We start from the raw sequence: 23,138 nt of genomic DNA, 5'->3' as shown, positions 1-23,138 counted from the left end.
TAATCCCAACAGAGCTGGTATGACACAGCAAAGCATCATGGGAGTCAACTATGCATCACAGCACACGGCCACCAAGCACATGGCTACAGACGTTAGGCATATTGGCATTTCAAGACAGTTTATCCACAGAAATCTGTTGCTTCGGTTCGTTTATTTATGAACTATTACAGCCAGCATTAACAGAGCGTTGGACAACAGAACTAAAAGTTTAAGTACTTCGAGCTGTAAAAAGTTGTCTAAAAGAAAAACAGAGTCCAGCAGCTCCTTTTCATTCCTGTAAAGTAATAACAAAACTAAATCTTATTGGTAATTTTATGGTATAGCCTAATCTAAAGCTAAAACTAAATTACCAACAGCATTAACAGAAGCCCAGTTGTGCTCAAAATGTGCAATTAAAAAAACACTATTGCTAATTTGTAAGCAAGCAGAGTAAACTTTAAAGTTCTTAATTTCCTGCTAAAAGAGAGACTGGACTATTGGAGTTGGTTCCTGTAAAAATTAAAGACAGACAGTCACAATCACCAGGCGATGCATTTGGAAGATTCGGTTTTATTAGTCTATTTCACTTTATGTGAGCAAGTTGTTGGATTTTTGGGAACTAATGTCAGTTTAAAAAATATACCGGATTTCAAATATATAAAATTGTCTCCAGTCACGTTTCGTGCGTCCAGCTCCATCCTTTTCTTCAAATAAGTCCACTTCTGGGTCCAAAAAAACATGGCAACAAAAGACACCATAAAGGCTATATCCATTTGTTATTAAACACTATGCTTACAGAAGCCAACAGACAAATAAAGTAGTAAAATAATGAATAAGAAGAAACCAGGACCACCTTTAAATATATGCCACAAGTGAAATATACTATAAGTTTCTATTTCCCTTTGTTAATATTGGGCCAAAAATGTCAAAAGCTGATTTTCAGCACAAAACTAACGTAAATGTCTCAAGGCTGCTGGGGAAAAAAGATCAGTGTGACTGATAAATCTGAGCCTTTATGGTCTTTTAATTTGATTAAATGTTTCACCCCAGGATCTGCTATTTTCTTTGTAGTTTAACTCTTAACAAGAGTGTGACAAATGGCTGAAATGTACTTCAAAAAACCCATCGCTGTACTTCTGAGCTTCCTGTAATCCAGTTCAGCGCCGCTGCAAGGAAAGACCTACATGATGAGATCATTCCGAAGTGAATGTGTGTGATTCAGCTTTGCTCATCCCTCCGAGCTACAATTAAATCCAGTCTATCGCAGACAGAGCAGAGCACAGTTAAGCAGCGTGGTAGCAGCGAGGGCACCGAGTATTTTAGTCACCTCGAAGGCAAACTGTACGTCATATGAGAAGTTCTTTATCATTGCAAAGGCTTGAAAGACGTTCCGATCAATACAGACAGAGTTAGATGGGAAGATAAGTACTTATTCCACTTTTGAGTCGGAGAAATGTAACTTTGTTATCCCCAGGAGATGAGCTGATGTACCACTGGTTTGGTTTTCATTTCCTCCACCACACGAAGGACCAACACGTGCGGTCAACAACCTGCCCAACCTCCCTGCAGACCAGACCATTAATTAATCAACAGGATGCGTGCGTTTGCAGCAGTCACACAGAACGATGAAACTAGATCTTCCTGATCTGATTTTTCATCCAGCAAGGAGTATTTTGGTGTACACTTCTAATAAAGATCTCTAGAAAAAAACGTTGTTACTTGAATCTCCTGCGTCTCGTTCAGTAGACTACATTTCATTTTAATCCATATTCTCCTGTTTTGGACAGAATTTTGAAAACAACTTGACAATACTTTGTAAAGTATTTAGACTGTAGGGAACCATTTTCTGTGAGGGAACTCAAGGATTGGTTGAAAACCCGATTATACCAACAGACTAATTATTGCAAAGGCTTGTAATCCCCAATAAATTTGCACTTTAAATTAATTTTTCTTTTATCTCTATCAGAAGTTTAGCTTCACCGTTACAGAAAAAGCACACTCCATGAGTAAAAGACAAAATTAAGACTCATCAATGGACTAAATACGACAGCCTAACCATTGCTGAGTTGTTAGATCAGCTGTGCAGCTGGCAGAGGGAATGAAACCCAAGAAAAAACCCTTAAAGTGACTTATCTATTGGTTGCTCCTTAGTCTCAAACCACCACCAAACCACCACAACTGTTATGCTAAAATGGTTGACTAAATGCATGTTTCTTAGTATTTAAAAAAAAAAGAAATGTGTCTGAATCTTTTCACAGCTGGAGAACCTCTGATATGAGGTAACCACATTTAGTTCGTTCTTCTCCACTGGACATAAAAAAAAAAAATCTATAAATTCACATCATATCAGATCATTACAGTCTCCCTGTACTGTAAACCCCACAGGTCCAGGAAGTAATCATCAGTTGTACATTTCATCAGAATAACTTCTGAAGTCCATCCAATTCAGGATGGCTCCCACAGCGAATCAACCTTAGAAAACCCAAAAATGACTCAGTTTTACAGATGTTGAGCTAGAACTTGGAGTGGTGGTAGCTGAGAGTCATCCCTATCAGATGCTTTGAGCAACAACAGATAAAGCAAGATCTTTGTTAAAACTTAGCACGCAATAAGTGTCCCTTCAAGGAATGCTTTGTTTTTCTTGTGTGATTAACTGACCTGTTCATTGTGAAAGAGGAAAAGTTGAAAGACTTAAAATCTGTTACTTTTTTATACTGAATGGGGCAAGAATCGTGATTATCTGTTATCATTTCATTGACAATCATAGCAAAGCAAACAATGAATGAATTAAACAGGATTTGCACATCAACATTGTCCGTAGTCTGTTTTTATAGACAACAAAGCTGGGACTGCAGCAAGAATTTAATCTTTGTCATTCTAGATATTTAAATAATGTGTTTATAATTATTTAATTTCGACCTTAAAATGTTACAAAAAGAGCAAATGTTGCAATTACTCAACAGTGCAAATCACCAATAAATAAAGCTACCAAAAACGACAAAGTAATGAATAAAAGCAGAAACTGTTTGCATTTCTCATATTAAAGTGGGGTAGATTTAGAGTCCTGTAAGCTCTAAGAGGATGAAACTCGTTAGAACGGTTAAGATGTGAAGTGGAACAAAACCACACCTCAGATTTAAAAACTGTGTGAGAGTTTTAACACGACGTGTGGCTGGAGGTTTGGTGCGGGGGCAGCAAAGCCACAGTTTCATACAAAAACTGCGTCTCTACCACGCTGATTCACCATCTGCGCCAGCACGCCCGCTCTGTGTGTCCACCGACATGTAGGCGGCCACATGAGGATCCCATGCCTGGTTTAACACGCCAGAATAAAATCCCTAACATCAACACCCTACCTTTGTGTGAGCTGGTGCGCTTTGCAGTTTAGTCTAAAACAGCAGAGTGAAAATATTTAACCAAATCTTCAGGGAGAAATTCAATATGGTCTCGTCTGATTTCTCAGCTGAGAGCCTGAAACGGTTTTCTGTGCATGTGTGAAAGGTGCAGAGTTTTTTTTTTTTTCCTCCCGAGTAAGCCGTGCTATTTATAGCTTTATGTTGACAGATTGCATGCAATGTGCTCTTTGCCTTGTTTCCACATTCAGTGTGAAGATGCTGCTGAAAACAGGGAGCCTACAGTGAAGGCATCCTGTTGAAGACGCGAGACCGCGCGCTCTCCTCATTATAAAGCTGCTTAGGGCTTCAATAAGGCAACATCAGAAGGCGGAAGTGAGAGCGATGCTCATGTCTGCCAGCACAGCCAGCGCTGCAAATCAGAAACTGGAACACACACACACACATCGGAGGCAAACATCAAGAGCAAACTGCTCGTAGCCACACACGCCACCACAGTCAGGGCTTCCACAAATCTCCAAACCAACCCTTTCTGCTCATTTAAAACTAAAACAATCAGCATGTGCTAAAAAGATGAGTTCAGATTTTTTTTTTTTTTGAAGCAGGGCTCTGTGGAGGGGTTATGAACAATTACTATCTTAGTCAAACAGCATTTCCATGAACTGCTACAATTCTTTTTATGTTTCAAGTAGTTTTAGGAAGGCAGCGATGCTCGGGTGAGCCGTTAGCTTGTGAACCATAAACCATCTTTATTTCTTTTTCACAGGGAGGTCAACTTGAAATTCATCTGTATTTTAGCTTCAAAGAAAGAAGCTAAATAATATAATATAAATAATATAAAGCACAAAGAGGATGGAACAGATAAGATGAGAAGGGCTATCTAAACATGACAAATCAGTCAGATTTCAAGCTTCTAGTTTACAAACCCAGAGGAGCTGACTCTGGTTTTATCTGGCCTTTCACCGATGGTTACATCTCATTTATTCATGGTCCTTAATTGTGTAAATTAGCGTACAACACAACATAACCCAGACACAGGGTGGGTTCAGGTACTCTCAGTGCCAGTCCCAAGCCTGGGGAGGGTTACTACAGGAAGTACATCCGGTGTACAACTTGTCAAATCAAACAGGCGGTTTAGGAGGCAGGATTGTAGAGATGAGAGTACGGGCTTTAAATGTAGGGAATGGTGAAGAAGTAAGATGGCTGGCTGATATGATGGAGACAATAAAGTTAGATACAGTATGTTGTGTTTGCAGGGGACCAGGAAGGGAAGCACGGCCGGCAGTATTTAGAGGTGGAGTCAAGTAGTTCTACCAGACGGGAGGAGGAATGAAGCAGGATGGAGGATGTTAGAATGACGAACCAGAGGCAAAAGATGTCAAAAGGTTCAGATCCAGCCCTTTAACAATGCTGTGAACTTGACTTCAACTAGAGGAATTTCTGCTCTCTAACAATCCATTTGTGTGCAGAAACATGCGCATCAACAAGGGGGCCGCAGCCAGCTCCTCCCACTGATGACTCAGGTATGTCATCATTTTACTTCTGATCTGCTTATCGACAAGAGCAGACACGCAAAAGAGCAATGCAAGGAGGAGAATTATGCTCACCAGAGAGGCAGATCAGATAACCGGGCCTCCAAGGATCACAGAGGAGTCCAGAAACTCGGCTCTGGATTAAATATCAAAAGGCTAAATCTCCATACCGTTCAACCAATATCGCTGTAAATCACGTGCCTTTTTAAAACGGAGGAATTAAACAGAAGCATCCATCTCTGGATTAACTCCTAATAAGCTGATCAGTTAATCGCTAACAGCAGCAAGATGCAAAATATGTGAATCAATATAAGAGTTACAGGGGGTGAGTAAAATGACCTGCAGAAATGACCACACCTTACAGCAGGAGCTGTGCAGACACCGTGCTGGTACTGGTCTAAGCATTTTGTTTCTTCATGAGGCTGTTTTGGGTTACACAATTGCTCATGTTATTGTGTCAACCAACTACAGAGCAGGAAAAAAAAAAAAAAAACTTGTTTCAGCACAAAATAAGGAGCTTAGTGTCCACACACAGTGACATTCTGAGAAATATATAAGTCTCAATCACAAACCAATAAATACACTGAATGTGTTGCGCTGACAGGGATGTTTAATGCGTGTGTGTGTGTGTGTGTGTGTGTGCATCTACTGCTGGTAGTGGAGTATATAATACAGTCTGTCGGGTGGAGGCTACAGCGACCTCTCAGCAGGAATAACCTGAAGCTCAGCTCTCAGCACAGGCTTGGACCTCCTCTGTGTCTGCGAGACATTCCTGAAGTCAACAACCTGTCCACTTGTGTCCAAACTACGTTTCGGGCAGAATTAAAGTCAATAAATAACATATAAAATGCTGCGCTGGACGTTAGAAGCCCTTATGGGAAAGTGCAGGAAATACAATTACTACTTTAAATTTTTACCAACATCCAGCCTCAGTCTGAAGTATAAACAACTTTGTGAAATCCTCTCGTGGGATTTGGTTTCCAAAGTTTGCCTAATTCGATCAGACGTGCTCTGCTTTTCTGTTTTGTTTTGTTTTTCTCCTAAAAAAAAATCAATTAAAACATTGTTTGTTTAGAGAGACGGTGGTGCTGCCCGGCATCTAAAGGGAAAAGGTCACGCCTGAGCGTACCAGCACGTCTGTACCTGCGCCTGACTGGGGTTTTATCGCCCTGTGCCAAGTGAAATATACTCCCCGTTTCAGGGCTGTTTCACAAACCGACACGGTGGGAGGGAAAAACTCGCACAGATTACACATGAATCACTGAAAAACTGCCTCACTTTCACAGCCCAAAAAGACCAACGTTTGCCGTTTGCCAAAGGTCTTCATGCACCAGCAATCAAACCACAAAAAGGTTAAATCTCTCTGCCTATTATCCAGTCTTCACTTTGGTATGACGAAGGGCGAAACAAGTTTTACCATGTTCAACACCGTACGGCTGGGGCACTCGCCACGTACCGTCATGTCTTCCAGTGAACTGAAGAGAAACTAGGAGGTACAACATTAGAAATAAAATGTTTTATTCAGATCAAAACATGCAGACATAGGAAAGTGGGGAAACTCGAATAACCTGGAGGAATGTTCTTCGCTTCAACTACTTCACTGACACTAAAACCAAAGTTAGCCCTTCTTGTTCAGTTCGAACAATGAAATTCACAATCTACTGGTAGATTCTGTTGTTTCTGACCGGCACGCAATGAAAACTACTGAACAGCTCCAGCATCCGAGAGCTACCCGAGCGAAGAGTAAACTTTACGCACAACAAACCAGCTCTACCGCTGCTCAGCTTAGTCCAGGTTTTCACAGTGAAAACTGGGAGCCCATTGAGACTAATTTAACCTTTATGCTGCACTTTCTGAACGCACGGTGGACAAATTCGTCTATCTGGCTGTTTCACTTCCATTTTCAGCGACTACTGCAGCTCCTGGGCAGGAAGGAAATAACCCAATTCTTCGCTGCATGGCTCTGTGGTTAAAAGGCCATTTATGCAATGAAGTGGCGTCATCCATAGAGATTCATCGCAGCGAAATGAATCCAGCGTATTGATCTATTTGTGATGGAAATCGAATATGCAGTAACTTAGCGGGAGCATGAGCATTAAGTTGCTGGTTTATTGTCTGAGTCATTTATTTCAGGTCAAGCTAAACTTGCAGAAAAACAAGTTTTGTTTTGTAACATTAATACTTCTATTCTGTAGTCCTCATTGCAGTGTAAAGCTGGGTAAATCTGGTAACAGGTGTACGCCAGAGTGGGTTTTATCAAAGGCAAACCAGCTCCAGAGATGCTCCCAGCTGTCAGTGTGTGCATTCCCTTTAATGATGCATCATTTGCGGTCTGTGTCCGAGCCATAGTTTTAAAAAGCCGTGGCCCTAAAGAGGAGGAGGAGGCCAGACTCACAGCTGATGGCCAGGCTGCTGAGGGTCAGCCGTGGAGCGTTCAGGGTCTCCGTCCCAGTGTGGGAGAAAGCAGCTCCGCGGCGAAGCTTCGACTCCTTTGAGAAACCAGCCGCTGCTCTGAAAAGAGGAAGTTAACGGTACGTGGACAGGATGCAGCGCGTTAATAACTACCATATTTACTTTCACACTACGATAACCGATTGTCTTTCTTTTTCTTTCTTTTCCGCCCGAACACGGTTATGACTCATTCATTTAACAAAACCCTAAAAAACTGACAAACGAGCGTCGGTAAAGCGGCAACCAGGGTGGTAAAGGCGGACAGTTGAGAAGCCGGAAAGATGCTAGAGAAAGTAGAATAAATGTTTGTTTATTTTAATTTATTATTATTATTTTTTACCTTGATGCTCTTTGGGAAACACGCGAGTCGACGTCTGGACACCACGCTGGAAGCAGCAGCGATACTACGGGGTCGGAGAAGAAGAAAAGCGATTTGCTGCCGCTGTTTCCTGGTTTGTTATCCCAGCGTCATTGTGATGAAGAAGGGGGGAGTTCGGTTTGTTCCACCGCACAGCGCGGAGGGAGGAGCGGCTACACACCTTCCCTATCTGACTAATGGACCCGCCCGGTCGGAAGACGCCCGCTGGATTCAATCCAACGGTCACTTCCAAAGTGGTGGGAATTCTGGCTCGTTTTCCGGGATTCGACTCTTTCGGCTCAGCTCACCGAGAAGAGCCGTCTCTTTTTGCTCCAAAACAGCTCCTCGCTTAGACTGTGTTTGACCCGTTCGTTATGTTATGAGTCAGCCATTTTGTTTCGGTGTTTGAACCTTTAACTGTAAATGTTTTCAATCCATAAAGAGTTCATGCTAACACTATTTTTTTATAAGCCTTTGCATTGATATTAATTTTACATTTGTGAATATTTACATTTAGTTCTGTGGCTATTTGAAACTACAAATAGCAACAGCAGCTAGTTGGAGTTGGATATTTTATTTTATTTTATGCCAGAATAACTGGGTAAAGCAAAACTGGTGGTGGTGTAAATGTTTGGAGTTGGATATTTTATTTTATTTTATGCCAGAATAACTGGGTAAAGCAAAACTGGTGGTGGTGTAAATGTTTGTAAAATAGATTTTGTAGGAACCAGTGCGAAACTGTTCAGATTGGATCCGTGTTAAGATGGCAGCAATCCACTCATGTCAGTCCAGTCATTATTAAACTCTTCTCCTTACTGAGGTTGTTCAAAGAGCTATCTACAACAGGTAGGACACTATTTGTTCATAACTTATCCATTGTTTTAAAGTCAGTTTAGCAAAACAAAACTTCAAATTGATACCAATGAGTGTTATCAGCTTTATAAGTGTCTTTTTTGTTTCTCGCTATTTTATAACCTAAACAGTTGTGTCTGTAATTTTCTACACATGTATTATTTTATTTGAGAGGCACAGTGAATCTTCCTATGTGAAGATTTTTTAAGTTCACAGACACACCTGGATGTAAATGGACATAATGAGCTGATCCACTGTGTTCATAAAGTGTTTCTGTGTCCTACAACACTTTCCTTCCTCTTCAGTGACCAGCAGGCTCCAATCAGGCCTGATTGAAGGACACACCTGTTTTCAGTTAAGCATTGCGAGGCCTATAAAGGCAGTCTGAATTGGCTGGGCAGGTCTATTTGATAGAAAAACCTGAACAGGGTGAGTTATTTGCGATTGAGTTTGTATTGTTCGCTGTTGCTCAGTAAATCCACCGAACGGCTATGGCGAAAGAGAAGACTCACGTCAATGTGGTCATCATCGGCCACGTCGACAGCGGGAAGTCCACCACCACCGGGCACCTCGTCTACAAGTGCGGCGGCATTGATCAGAGGAAACTGGAGAAGTTTGAGAAGGCGGCAACTCAGGTCAGGAGAGAAATTGTAAAGTGTCTCCTGAAGGAATGTAGGTATAATTTAGTTTGATTCTTACAGATGGGGAAGAGTTCCTTCAAGTTCGCCTGGCTGCTGGACAAGCTGAAGGCAGAGCGAGAGCGAGGGATCACCATCGACATTTCCCTGCTAAAATTCAACACCCAGAAATACAGCATGACCATCATTGACGCTCCGGGCCACCGGGACTTCATCAAAAACATGATAACTGGAACATCTCAGGTAAAACAAAGACTTGAGTAACTTCATCTCATATGAAGGCATTGGCCTCAGATTATATGTTGCGTTTCAGGCTGATGTTGCCCTCTTGGTGGTTTCTGCGGCGAAAGGTGAATATGAAGCAGGTGTGTCCCGAAGTGGGCAGACCAGAGAGCACGCCCTGCTGGCCTACACTCTGGGCGTCAAGCAGATGATAGTCTGCGTGAACAAGATGGATATGACCGAGCCTCCGTACAGCCAGAAACGCTTTGAAGAAGTGGTGCGAGGCGTGAAGGTCTTCCTCAAGAAGATTGGCTACGACATTACAGCTATACCATTTGTTCCCATTTCTGGCTGGAGCGGCGAGAACATGATCACCCCGACTCAGAAGGTAATGACGATCCTGGCCTGAAATGATCAAATGTTGCAGTGGCTTGATTAAAATTTGTGCAGATGCCATGGTACCAAGGCTTTAAAGTGCGACAAAGGGAAGGAACGGCGAGTGGGAAGACTCTGCTTGAAGTCCTGGATTCAATACACCCACCTGTACGCACCGTTAACAAGCCGCTACGGTTACCGCTGCAGGATGTGTATAAAATTGGAGGCAAGTGTAACGACTGTTTGAATCAGGTGTCTAAACTGGTAGGCTCCAATCCTGGTCCTCGAGGGCCACCCATCCTGCAGGTTTTACTCTTTTCTCGGCTCCAACACACCTGATTTGAATCAATGGGTGATTAACAGGTTTCTGCAGAACATGAAGAGGTAATTTAACCACTGAATCAGGTGTGTTGGAGCAGGGAAATGAGTAACACATGCAGGATGGAGGACCAGGATTGGACACCCCTGGTCTAAACTATGGTTGCTTTTCAGGCGTTGGGACTGTGCCAGTGGGAAAGATTGAAACTGGCATCCTCAAACCCGGCATGACCCTGATGTTCTCCCCTGCCAAGCTTACTGCAGAAGTGAAGTCCATTGAGATGCACCACCAGGGTCTGGACACAGCACTGCCAGGGTACAACGTCGGCTTCAACATCAAGAATGTGTCCGTCAAGAACCTGCGGCGAGGCGATGTGGCTGGTAATGCTCAGCATGATCCTCCTTCAGACGTCCACAGCTTTGAAGCTCAGGTTTGTGTATAGCTATCCAACATGGAAGAGTCTGAACACCACGAGCTAAACTTCTGATCCTCTTCAGGTGATCGTCCTGAACCATCCAGGGAAGATTAAAATGGGCTACTCCCCGGTGCTCGACTGCCACACGGCCCACGTCACCTGCCGGTTCGCGGAGCTGAAGGAGAAACTCGACCGCCGCACGGGCAAGAAACTGGAGGACCACCCTCAGATGCTGATGTCTGGAGACGCTGCGACAATCAAACTGGTTCCTGTGAAGCCCATGTGTGTGGAGAGCTTCTTCAGTTACCCCCCTTTAGGTAAAAACGAGTTTCTCACTGCAGATTCTGTCACCTCTTGCCTTGTTCTTAAAGCGCTCGTTCTGTTTTCACAGGTCGCTTTGCAGCTCGAGACTTGAAGCAGACGGTCGCAGTGGGCGTCATCAAGTCTGTGGAGAAGGACCACGGGTCAAAAGCCTCGCACAAAACCCAAGCGTCTAAATGAGCAGCTTTTGTAAAGACAAATGTAAATATTTTATGGGGTAAAAATAAAGCTTTGTCTTGATGGAATTTAGTTTGAAATGTATTTTGTTAATGGAAAGTTTTGGTTAAAGGTGCAAAGTCTGGATGTTTGAATGTAAGGCATAGGACTTGAATTTAAGTTGTTAAAAAAGCAAAATAAAATCTAATTTGTGGCTCTATCCAACTTTCTTTGTGATGGGAAGTGTTTGTGTTCAGATTAAATGTTGACTAAAGAATCAAAGTCAAACTTAGGGTTTGACCTGTTTAAACTGAAATGAAAGACTTTCCTGACACTATGAAATCTAAAATTGAATTGTGAAGCGGCACCTAAGACATGATCCATTACTCTTGCAATGCTTGTGTAAATAAACTAGCCCTAAGCAAAGTGGTAATGGCACTGCCAAACAATCCTATACTGAACCCTAAGTTGAGAAATGCACAAATGTTTCTATGAAACATTTAATTTGAAAGTGCAACAGATTCATTGTACCATGTATACAGCCTCTAAGGAATGTTTATCACTTTGTTCCAACAACAGGCTTCCTTGGGATTAAACCAAACCACAAGAAATGAAGGCGCAGGGTCCATTTTAAGTACAGCACTTTAATTGATACAATGGGTTGATGGGTTTGTTCCTTTAACACGGGAAGAACTGCGAGTCGGTGAGGACTGGGTGGAAAAAAAACGCATAGTCTCCGACCTTCACTCGAGACATTTCTGGTTTACAGGCAACCTGGAAATGTACTGAATCCAGTAACATGGAATGATAATACATGATTCAAACTAAACCAAACTTTAAAAAATAAAAATTCAAGCTCATGAGGTTTTTACAAGACACTGAACCGTGAACACAGGTCGTGAATCTCCTAGCCTGTGGGAAAATCAAGTTATTGCTAAGATGTCCTTCAGATTCCCATACTTTTGTGGCTGATAGTGGCTTAAACAACAGGAATCTTCATGTGTAGTCCTGCTAAATATCATAGTGGCTCTTCAAACCCTGAGGTGTTTGAACGCAGCACTCCACTCATTTCCAGTTGTTACACCATGCACAGAAAAATAAAAAAAAAGGACTGAGATGGCGTTGAGTTCTCACACACACACACACACACACAGTGAACAGTGTAACAAGGAGTAAATTAGTGACCTACAGTGAACCACAGGCTTTGATATTCCACCACACAGTAGCAGCAGGTTTCCGTACGGTAAAAACAACCATAACACGTGTAACACACAAAAGCAAGCAAGAACGAGGCGTACATTTAATGGAAACTCTTCATCTCGGGAAGATCAGTGGGAGACTCCTGCCTCTTTCAGTCAACTATGGTGGTAAACAGGGATGCAAGACAAAATAATGACATAATGACCTATTTCACATTCCATTTCATATTTGTCCTTTTTTTTTGTTGTGGTTCTTGTTCAGGAAATATAAGCTGATAATTACTTGAGGGCCAGTAAATTAATACAGATAAAACTCAGACTGCTGACCTGATGCTTAATCTGACAGGCAGAGAGCAATGGTACATGTTTTGTACAATAAAACATGTATATACACTCACACACAAATATATATATTTACATACATATATACACAGGAACAGCATAAACATAGACTTTAGGTAAGTGCTAGGGTTTTTTGAGAGTGGCTTTGTCTCAGCCATGCTATAAGGTTAAGATAATACTGGTAGAGGAAGAATACACACATTCTTTGTACAGCATGGATGTGGCATCCAGGTCTAGATGAGCCTTCTTGGGTTTTTTTCTTCATTAATTGATTTTTTTTTCTTCTTTTTCACCTGTCATGTGACCAGGGGTGTTACCGTTTGATAGGTATTTACATGAACTCCCAGTTAGGAGGGAGACGTAGTGCAAGTCTGTCTGGCTGTCAGTCACTTAAGATGTGCACAAAAGACATGGGGAACACCCCTTTTCTGTCCGGATCGCCTTCGATGTGTCCAATCTGGAACGGGGGAAAAAAAAAAAAACATGAGTACGGAAACAGGACTGTCAAGTCACGGCGGATGATTCGAACACGAGAGGTCCAAACAAAGCCGCAGAACTCACCCACCACTCCTGGTCCTCCTCTCCCGTGACAATAATCACCTCTCCTTCCACAAACGTCAGCTCGTCGTCGTTGTCAGCCTGGCAGTCGTAGATAGTCTTCACCCGACGGGCTTTATTCTTGCCCTGGACACACAGGAGACAAAACTCTTCCTTCATGTTGATACAAAAACATATTTTAGACTAGTTTAGATGACAAAACCTAATGATATCTGAGTATTTAAACATATGTAGCTCAAATAAATCTGTTTTTATTCACTTTTTCATTAAATTTTAAAGCATATATTTGGACACGTATGTCCTCTGGCATTGGCACTGATCAGTTAGTCATATTAACTTCTTTGGCAAATATAATTGCCCCTAAAATGAACCACAACAGAACATATAAAGTCATGTAGCATGTTTACACAAGAAGTAAAAATTAAAACCACATGTAGAGTAAATATGTATAAATGACAGAATTCAGCTACTGTAAAGAACCAAACTAGGTGTAAAATTTTGGAGAAATGTCAATTTTTTTTAAACATTTTACAGGAAACCTGTCCGTGGGACCTTACTGTATGCAGCTTTTTATTAAAACTTTCACTGAAAAAGCACTACATTATTAAGCAGAAAGTGGCGGCATATCCATACTGTGTTGATCTTTCTTGGGAGGGGCACTGGAGTCTCAGCGGTCCCCGGTGGGGTCCCGTTGGTGTCCTCGGCAGGTTGCTGGGAGGTTGGAGTTCCTATATTTGCTGGCTGATTAGGCGATGGCGAGTCTTGAGGCTGCGGCTGAGCTTGAGGCGGGGGCGGAGGCTGCGTTTGTGGCCTCTGCGCCGAATCTCCAGGAGGTGGCCTGGGGGCGGACTCTGCCGTCCCCGGTTTGGGGGGGATGTCAGCCAGATGAGGTTTGGGAGGGAGGTCTTTGAGCTGCGGCTTTGGCGGAAGGTCTCCCAGCTGAGGTTTAGGAGGGAGGTCGGAGAGCTGCGGCTTTGGAGGCAGCTCTCCGGGTTTAGGGGGCAGTTCAGACACCTGCGGCTTGGGGGGCAGGTCGCCCAGCTGAGGTCTGTCCGCCAGGGGAGTCTTATGAGTGGGTTCGATTGATGGGGGGGACTTCTGGAAGACCTCTGGAGGAAGGCTGGGCTTATCCACAGACGGATGGTGGATGGTGTCAATCTTGCGCAGTGCCACTGTGGAGACAAGCATGCAGAATCATGTAGAAACCCGTGAACAACATTTCATATAAACATATATACGTGACTAAAACCGTACCTTTCTGAGGTAGTTTGGGAAGAACTCTTGGACCAAGTGTAGACTTTGTGTTGCTTGAAGTAGTGCTGGAAAAACATTTTTAGATGCACTCAAAAAAAGGCAACAACGCGCCTCGTCTCACAAAGAAAACATTTTTCGATAACGAGCAGAAACATTTCACACAGAAAAGAGCTCGGTGAGTTCCTGCCTGTTGTTACCTTTGCTGCTGAGGAATGCCTTCAAACTTGTTGGAAACAGGAGACATCTTAGTGACCGGAGGAGGGGTGGAGTCGCTTCCTAAAATATTCACATCGGCAACAACAAATGCGTCACTCAGCACCACATCAGAGGACTAACGAAGGAATTAATCTGGTATAAATGTGGAAATAAATCAACATGCTGTGGATGGTTAAATCAAACAATGAGGGAGACGTCATCTGGCTGAGCTCTCCGTGAACTCATCTTATTTACTGTTAGATTTAAAGTGCTGCTATTTACTTTGTGGTTGGATGCTGACAAAGGTGGGACACAATACAAAAACAAGAAGTGATAAAAATGCATTAAAAAAGAAATATATGCAAGTCAACTTAACCATTTTCATATATGACTGTTTCTAACTAACCCAGAATGCATATATTGACGGAATTTTCACTGATTTGTTTTACTATGTGCATGTTTGTGTGATAAACCACCTCTAAAAACAGGAATTAGATCATCTATAAGGCAAATATTTTAATCTTTTAGCCATGTTATGGTTTTACAACATATGAAAGTAGCAAATATTTTAAAAAATGAGCTGAACTGATTAGTTATTTTATAATAATTTGCCAATTATCAAGATTTATTGAAATATTTAATGAAATAAAATGAAGATTTTGCTGCCTTTGTGATTTTTATTTTGTGGTGTTTAATAAAAATATCCCTTCATGCTGGCTTATATATTTTTAGAAAACTGCAAAAAGAGCCAAAAAAGGGAACAAAAAGAAGCAAGGAAGAAATTTAAACTAAAGAGAGAAACCTCGGCGTCATCACATATGAAACTATTTTCAGCTCTGAAAAATGGAAGAAGTGAATGTTGGGTTTCTATTTATACATTCTTCAAATTTAATTTAATTAAAATTTTGCCCATCTTTAGATAATCCTGGTTCTCCATCGTTAGGTTGGAGTAAAGCCCTGAGCGGAACCAGCCCATCTGTTCTCGTGTGCTTGTTTTCCTCACCCCCGGTTAAGCCCCCTTTACTTTGCGGGCTGTGAGAGAGCGAGCTGGGTGGGTCAGACAGGGTGCGTTTGTGTCCAGGAGGAGGGGGCGGAGGTCTCTTCTTGGACAGGGTGGAGCTGACTCCTGGTGAGAGTGTGGAGGAAGGGCCGGATGGGGGAGGAGCTGGAGGAGTGATACATAAAAGACACATGAGGTGACGAGGTCAATCCCCCAAAAGAAATGAAGAAATAAATCAAAATATTAACAAAAAAACAGGTAAATAAGAGAATGGACAGAGGAGCGGAACGTCGGAACAAAAACAAACACATAAATACACAATGACTTGGGATGTAGGCGTGTTTCTGGTGTTTTTTATTTTCCCCGATTCTGTCTGCCTAAATCTACAGAGGCCCTGAATCACTCACTGGTCGCTAATGTAGAGAAAAGTAGGAGGAAAGCAACAACTAGAGAGCTCAGCCAGAGAGGAATCAGCTGTGGTTAAGAGTTTACAGCTCAATGATGGCGGGAAATCGGCCCAGAAAGATTTACAAATCATGTAGGCGAGAAATAATTAACTATCCTACATGGTCCAATTATTAAAAGGATAGTTATAGCTCAGATGCTTTGAAGTGAACAGATAATATCTTACCTGTTGTAGATAATTACCTCAGTTTGGAGAGAAACTGGTTAGCTCTGACCAGATAAATAAGCTAATAGTCCAAGCAGGACCAAGACCAAAGTGGATCTTTCTCATCTTAAAAAAACAACAACCCTCAAATCTCAAAACTTTCACAGTGGTTCAGGCAAATTGTATTTTATTAACCTTTAAATCGATTATTCAAGCAGAAATATTATGATATTCCTCCAGAAACTTACACTGGAAGTGAATTAATTAAAAATAAATGTTTAATGGAAAATAGATGATAATATAAATGTTTATTATAAGCCTTTATATAAGCTGGTACAATAGTTTTGAGACTGAAGTTGTTTAAAGATGGTAGCCGTCCACTTTAGTCTCGGCTCTTAGCTCATCAGTCCGGTCAGATTTAACTCAATAAGCCGTCTGGAACAGGTAAGATGTTAACTGGTCAAAACACCTGAAGTGTAACCTTTAAGTTAAAAGGATGCTATGGCCCCCCCCCCCGCACATCAGAGCTGTAAAGGATGAAAACAACCGAGGGATAAAAGGGGGAGAACGTAAAACAAGATATTCACTGATGTATGGTCGAGTGCCAGCCAGAGTGGCGTAGTGCGAATGAGAGCCAAGGAATGCCAAGTGTGGAGCTGAAAGAATAGAGAAACAAAAAACAAAAAACAAAAGAAGAGAAAGAAAACAGCGGAGATGAGGAGTGTGGGAGAGAATCTTCCAAGCATGTCGGTCTTATAAAGAGCTGCTCCCACACACTGGAAAAATAACAAAGATGAAATCTTATCAGTGACAAGCAAAGAAAGGAAAAAAAAAGAGGAGAAACGGTGTAAAGAGAGCGAGCATCTGAGGAGTTAGAATGTTGTTTTAAATGCATGGATGTTATCCTCTCATTCAGCAAAAAACATTTCAAATAACCTGAAATATACCTACAACAACAAAATAACTACTGATTGATCTTTGTTTGCAATATCTCCAATCAAAAGAGCAAAAAAAAACCAACAGAACCTTGATGTTTTTATTGGTCAGGAAGTAAAATTCAACTGGTTTTCCAGTCAGAGCTCTGCATCTATAACTGTCCTCAGCCAACCTGTAAACCTCTCTGTTCATCGTCTAAGAAAGATGCCTTACATCCAGAGAAAGCTTCATCTTTAGCTTCTTTCAAACCCAAAACACAATATGAATAGTTTCGACACAGTTTTCTTTGTTCTGCTTCATAAAAAAGCCATTTCAAGGCTGAAACACTCACACCCAGTGACTTATTGATGTTAAACTTTGTAAACTTGTGCGAAAGACAAAAGTAAAATCAGATTTTTGTGAAATATGTCACTTCTTTTATTACAAATCTCATCCGTGCTGCAATGGAACCATTAACAATCATAGCATCCGTACCAAAAAAAAAAGTTTGATAAAAGTCAGCTCTGTTAACTGGAAACAACCTTCAGTGTTGAAATAATGGATTAAACGTTGTTAGAATGGATGCTGCAATGTGATCTTATGCAGCCTTCTCAGTCATGGGATGTTTGTTAAATGGTTAAGGTTGTGACAGGTCAGCAGAAGCTGGATTGTTATTTTTAATTGCAATCCTGCAGAGACAGCACACCCTCAGTCATTTGTGTGTGTGTGTGTGTGTGTACACAGACTAATGATGCAGTGTGTATGCAGCTTCCCTTTCACACCCTGCCCTCTCCTGCGGCCATGTTTTTCTTTTAGGTTTACTTTATAAGTAATCTTAATGACACCTGTTTTCCGCCCTCTGATCTTTGTGCTAGTAAATTGCATACCACTGCAGGGTGTGTATGTGTGTGTGTGTGTGTGTGTGAGACTGACAGCACAAACGGGAAACTTTCCACTGAAGTGATCGTGATGCATTTAGCTGTAGGATAAAATATTAACAGTCATACTGAAACCTGTGCTCCGGCTATGATAATAAAATGAGACAACCTTTAGATAATTCTGGATTACTGGACCACATCTGGAAAAGCAATATCAGCATAAACATGATATCCTGAATGTAAGTCGATAAAACTGGGGACTGTCTGAAAACGGACGCGAGAGCTATTGGAGCAGCCATGTCTGACCTTTGCCCTGGTTCCTGGGCGGCAGCGGCGGCCCGTCGGCCACGGGGGAGGAGCTGAGGTCGGTGGAGGCGCTGTACATCTGGTTGGTGAAGGCGCTGTAGGAGAGCCGCTGCTGCTTGTCCCGCTGGCTGATGAAGCCCGGCAGGGAGAGCTTGTCATGGGGGGAGAGGCTGGAGGAGTGGCAGAAGCTCTGAGGCCTCGGGGAGCGGTCCTTCTTGATGGGACTGGGCTGCAGAGCGACACGTATGCGATGAGATTGACGAGTTGACAAAAAACAAGAGCAGCGTAGACCTGACAGACAGCCTCTGAACTATCTCATACAACATCAAAGTCTAACTTTGACATGATCACCACAAATAAAGGGTGTGTCGACACCTTATCATCCAGGTCGTCGTCGCTCTCGTCCATTTCCTCCAGCCTGAGGCTCCACTCATATTCAACGTGGATGTGAGGGTTAAACTTCCCCTCTGCAGCCTGCACAAGCTGACACAAACAGAACAGCATCACAACCAAACTACAACTCCACAATCTATTCTTCTTAAATGACGGTAGATTATAGAAAGATGGCGTGAACCGGACACATGAGGATCCAGAAACATAACAATTTCAGGGTAGAATGCATCAGTTATTCTTTCTCTGGATTTTACCAGCTTGGAAAAAGAAAAAACTTGGCTCAAAATATATATGTGCCTATCTGCTTCATATATTAGAGATTCTACACGTCTTCTATTTTAGTTCTTTTTGCCTGCTTGTTCACGATTGCGTTAATAATAAACACACATGAACAATTTCTTCCACTCAGTCGTTCAAGTCGCCCGAGGCTGGAGAGACGTTTGACTGCCATCTAGTGTTCGGACTCAGTATCTGCTCAACATATCTGCTATCATGCTCTTTAAGCTCCATATGCTTTGGTTCATCTCATCTGACTTGCATGTTTTTTTCTTGTACTCCTTATGGTTTCAACTAGAGCAATAATTTTCCTGCCCTAATGTTTAGCAGATCCAGCTGGTTGGCTCCTGTACTTACTGCCTCCTCGCACTGACTGTTCCTCAGTCGCCTGGCAACATCCAGAGCCGTCTCTCCGTTCTGATTGGCTGAAGTGTGAGGAAGAGCGCGAGAGAGAGGGAAAAAAAAAAAAATTAACGCTTAGAGCCTGATGTGTATGTACAGACGACATAAACGAGAGGATGAACCCTGACTCACTGATGTCGGTGGCCGGTTTGCCCCTCAGGAGTAACTTGAGGCACTCTGGCTTTTCGTACATGCAGCAGTAATGCAGGGCGGTGTTCCCCCACTCAGTCTGCTTATCCAGGTTACCACTGCAGGGGGAAAAAAAAGAGAAAAAGACAGACTCATAAGGTCAGGACACCTGGAGGTGTATTCCACTGTGTTACTGTGTTTTTACCAAGAAGACTGGGTTGGAAATGCTGCTCAGACATGTAAAAATATTAATCCTAAAGAAAAAAACTACAAGAAAGACACGATTGGAAAGTGAATTACATCATTTTAAATAAGCTACGATTGTAAAAGCGAGGTCATTAATTAATAAACGAGTCCTGCTTCTTTCTGTGGAAGCTGTTGGAGCGGTGCTGGATAAACAATTGAAAAGAAGGGAATAAATTAAAGCAGAGAGCTTGACCCATTTCTGTTTGCCTTGTGGGAATCTGAGCTGTGCAGAGCTAAGCCTACCTCTGCTTCTCGCTGCTTTGCTGCAGAAAAACTAGCCCGACGTCAAATTTATTGCTTTCTTTTTTCTACACAGTTTTCCTTTTCAATCCTGATGTGTTTTGGGACACTTCCGCTGCTCCCACACAGGCAAACGTAGTGACGACTTTTCGGTCTTTACCTGTTCTGGACAAGGAAGTCCACCAAATGCAGCGAGGTCTGGTCAGCCATCCGCACGGCGTAGTGCAGTGCCGTCTCTCCGGCTTCCTGCAGGGGGCCATCAAACACAGCGTGCTGAGAGACCGGGCAGCATCTATTCTGGATTCTGCTGTGTGTCAATGTTTGTGTGTTGTCAGCATTTAAAACAAACTGCAGTAAACAAAATGGCTCCTAAAAATAAAAAAAAATTGAAAAAAATCTGCAATCTCGACGCATTTTTTGGCCATTTTTGGGTGACTGAATGTGGTAAAACTGGTTGTTCTGTAGATGTTTTTTCTTCTTCTTTTAAAGCACAATCAGCGTTAGAGGTGAAAACATTTGCGTTTGACTTGTTTTAAAGGGTAATGTATGGACTCTGATTCGTCATGCTTGCATCGAGGGGGGTTTAGATGTCACTCTGCAGCCCTTCAGAGGCACCGACAGCAGCAGATCAAGCAGATCAGATATTGGTGAGTCAGACCTCATGGTGCAGACAGCAGCAGCAGCAGCTCCCTCCATCACCACATAATATCCTCTCCTATCCTTCTACTCTGCTGCAGCGTCGTTCAACTAATTTTTAATCTGATATCTACCTTGGTAAACCCTGACCCGTTCACGTCAGATTAGGTCTGATCACGCGTGAAGTTTACGGTGCAGCTCGTTATATAACGAGGCGGAAAAAACTAACATTAAAACCACAAATAGAGCCACAAAATGAAAAGCTGAGGTGCCACAGATGCCGTCACCTGAGTGAATAAAGATTCGACACAGATGTTACGTTACAGGATATCAGCACCTTAGGGGGAAGTTGTTCGGATGACTCAGACGTTCAGGTTTTACACCAGTTTTTTTTTTTTCCTTCAGAAACCGACTTTTTGTTGGTTGTTTAACTGAGAATAAACTTCAGAGGCTGTGGTGGATCAGTGGTCAGTGCCACGGTCTCGTAATCCCGAGGCTGCAGGTTCGAGCCCGGGTTGCATCAGGAAGGGCATCCACAGCGCAAAAGGTCCAAGCGAGCCCCCCCGTCGGAAAGGAGCAGCCATAAGAAAAACCAGAATCAACTCGCTGTTTGCCTCCGTCCCTGATGAATATCTATTTAAAGGAGTTTCTTTTCGAAGCGTAAAAATTTCAGCGTGCATTTTAATTAATAGCAGCGACTCGTTTGCTAAGCTTTTCAGCAGGCAATTGTCTGCCAATTACAGCATTAAATTTAAAGTCTAACATGGGCGTAAGTTGCTGCCAGAGGAGACACAGGTGCTGAACATCGAGGGGAGAGAGTGTGAAGGAAGACGTTCTCCATTAGTGTTAATTTATTTGGAACGGCAAAAGAAGACATCATCAGCATGGCTGCCAAGACACATTATTCTTAACTGGGTGGAGGAAATGGTCCACTACGCTTTTCTTTTCATTTTGCTTCCAAGGAGACTGGTTTTCACTGTGCGATATGTTTTATTTTTTTAAAGATTTTAATATATTCTACAAAAAATACAGAGTGCTGATACAACACTGGTTCATCTCCTGATTTTAGGAGCCTTATTATGCCTGAACGACAGACAAAACAAAACAAACGAAAAGCTAACAGCCCCAAATCTAAAGTTTTGTACTTTAACATGTCATCAGCCTCTCCTTAAACAAAAGCAGTTTTATAAACTCCCAGATTCTGATCATCAACAGGTTTAACTGGCTCAACGCTCAGCCAAAATGCACATGGTTCCTGTTAAAACCGTTTTGAACATTCTTGAAATGAGTTTTGGTTATTTATCTGTATTTCTTGGAAACACACCTGTGCAGAACTGGACACTCCCGTCTGGACTATTTATGATCTGCCATAAGATGCCAATTAGCTCGAGACTCTAAAACTGGCCCCAAATTGTCCTAATTTGCATGTACAGCAACGTAGCGAACAAATATCCTGAATATTTTCACACGTAGTATCAAGATCTGCACCTGGGTTTGATTTAAAGTGCCAAAAGATTAAACTCTCCTATAACTGTAATGCTACTTGATTTAAAAAAAACAAAAGTTGGTAAATATATGATATTTGTGCTTATAATTTAAATACAGCAGATTATATTTGTGTTGCTCAACTGAATGCATAGCTATGTGGGCTCAAAGTTGGTTAGATCAGAGTTATTATTAACATTTTTTAACTTGGTTGAAGCAGAGCCTTACCGGTCCAGTCTCGGGGAGCGGCTCCATAAGCTCCACCCCCTCGGCGTAGACCTGAACGAGAGCCAGCAGGTCCCTGGACTGGACTGCCTCGAACAGCTCGATCATCTTGGCGGCCGCCGACGTGCACGTCTTCTTCGCATACTTGTGGTCCACATACTTAGCGTTGATGAACTCCTTCCTCACCGTCCTGTGGGAGGAAAAAAATACAAAATAAATCTGATTTTAAAGAGCGTTTCCAGAGAAGGCAAGTGTTTGGCTGTGAAACCCGGAGTACCTACATATCACTGGAGGGGTTGGGCTTCGGTGAAGGAGAGGGGAGGTTCGCCTCCATGATTTCATTAAAACTACTGTTCCCTACATTCTTGGCCAGCTGGGGGAGAAAGGAAGAAACATGAGTAAGATAATAATATTACTGACAAGTACAAACACACAGGGCTTTTGGAAAATCCCGTCTGGTTCAGGGTTTAAATTCTGCTGTTCGTTTATTATTTGTCCTCGTGTGTTTCTTAATTTTTAATCTGAACAAGCATAACTAAAAAACATGACACCTTTAAGGAATGCATATTTCCCACTGCCTTACAAGGAAAAGTTTAAAACAAAAATCTTTCATGATTTGGAAATGTAGCTCAATATCTGTAAAAATGACTGTTGTAGCCATTTTTGTATCTGCTAAGGCTGAATAGCTGTGGCAGCTTCTTAAATCAAGCTGGCTCCAAACATTAATCAGCTCAATCTAGTTTCATTAAAATCCTTTCATTGGTTAATGAGATATTTTGCTAACAGACAGACAAACACAAACGATTGCATTATAATTACATATCTTTTAAAATGGGAACAGTGCAAAATATTCACTGGTGGATTATGTTTGTTTTGTT

The 23,138-nt window shown here is 42.2% G+C and overlaps 3 protein-coding genes across 12 annotated transcripts in view; 1 reads left to right on the top strand and 2 right to left on the bottom strand.

Moving 5' to 3' along the window:
- Positions 1 to 7,807, bottom strand: part of fam49bb (family with sequence similarity 49 member Bb) — a 32,280-nt gene extending 24,473 nt beyond the window's left edge. For 3 of the 5 annotated variants that reach the window (XM_037973270.1, XM_017406374.3, XM_017406377.3), the window contains exon 1: positions 7,656 to 7,807. The gene's annotated coding sequence lies outside the window, so the exon portion shown is untranslated. Of the gene's footprint in view, positions 1 to 7,259; positions 7,376 to 7,655 lie in introns of all 5 variants that reach the window. The other 2 variants (XM_017406375.3, XM_037973271.1) reach the window with 1 other exon arrangement.
- Positions 7,808 to 8,907: 1,100 nt separating this feature from the next.
- Positions 8,908 to 11,060, top strand: si:dkey-37o8.1 (uncharacterized protein LOC407641 homolog). Its single transcript, XM_017406281.3, has 7 exons — positions 8,908 to 9,160; positions 9,227 to 9,406; positions 9,477 to 9,773; positions 9,836 to 9,986; positions 10,253 to 10,509; positions 10,577 to 10,811; positions 10,886 to 11,060. The coding sequence occupies exons 1-7, from the start codon at positions 9,017 to 9,019 to the stop codon at positions 10,993 to 10,995; spliced, it is 1,374 nt and encodes a 457-aa protein (XP_017261770.1). The 5' UTR covers positions 8,908 to 9,016; the 3' UTR covers positions 10,996 to 11,060.
- A 535-nt stretch (positions 11,061 to 11,595) lies between these two features.
- The window catches only part of asap1b (ArfGAP with SH3 domain, ankyrin repeat and PH domain 1b), a 65,011-nt gene continuing 53,468 nt past the window's right edge, over positions 11,596 to 23,138 (bottom strand). For 2 of the 6 annotated variants that reach the window (XM_017406605.3, XM_017406606.3), the window contains 14 exons: positions 22,542 to 22,633; positions 22,264 to 22,450; positions 20,075 to 20,160; positions 19,432 to 19,547; positions 19,255 to 19,322; positions 18,604 to 18,711; positions 18,229 to 18,457; positions 16,717 to 16,785; positions 15,523 to 15,684; positions 14,522 to 14,600; positions 14,325 to 14,389; positions 13,704 to 14,242; positions 13,074 to 13,196; positions 11,596 to 12,969 (listed from right to left, as the gene is read on the bottom strand). In XM_017406605.3, the coding sequence (XP_017262094.1) occupies positions 12,895 to 12,969; positions 13,074 to 13,196; positions 13,704 to 14,242; positions 14,325 to 14,389; positions 14,522 to 14,600; positions 15,523 to 15,684; positions 16,717 to 16,785; positions 18,229 to 18,457; positions 18,604 to 18,711; positions 19,255 to 19,322; positions 19,432 to 19,547; positions 20,075 to 20,160; positions 22,264 to 22,450; positions 22,542 to 22,633 (1,998 nt within the window). In that variant the 3' untranslated portion in view covers positions 11,596 to 12,894. The remainder of the gene's footprint in view (positions 12,970 to 13,073; positions 13,197 to 13,703; positions 14,243 to 14,324; positions 14,390 to 14,521; positions 14,601 to 15,522; positions 15,685 to 16,716; positions 16,786 to 18,228; positions 18,458 to 18,603; positions 18,712 to 19,254; positions 19,323 to 19,431; positions 19,548 to 20,074; positions 20,161 to 22,263; positions 22,451 to 22,541; positions 22,634 to 23,138) is intronic. The other 4 variants (XM_017406609.3, XM_017406611.3, XM_017406608.3 and 1 more) reach the window with 3 other exon arrangements.

Source organism: Kryptolebias marmoratus, linkage group LG21 (assembly GCF_001649575.2).
Source record: "Kryptolebias marmoratus isolate JLee-2015 linkage group LG21, ASM164957v2, whole genome shotgun sequence".
Lineage (NCBI taxonomy): Eukaryota > Metazoa > Chordata > Actinopteri > Cyprinodontiformes > Rivulidae > Kryptolebias > Kryptolebias marmoratus.
This window is presented reverse-complemented; position numbering and strand designations above follow the sequence as displayed.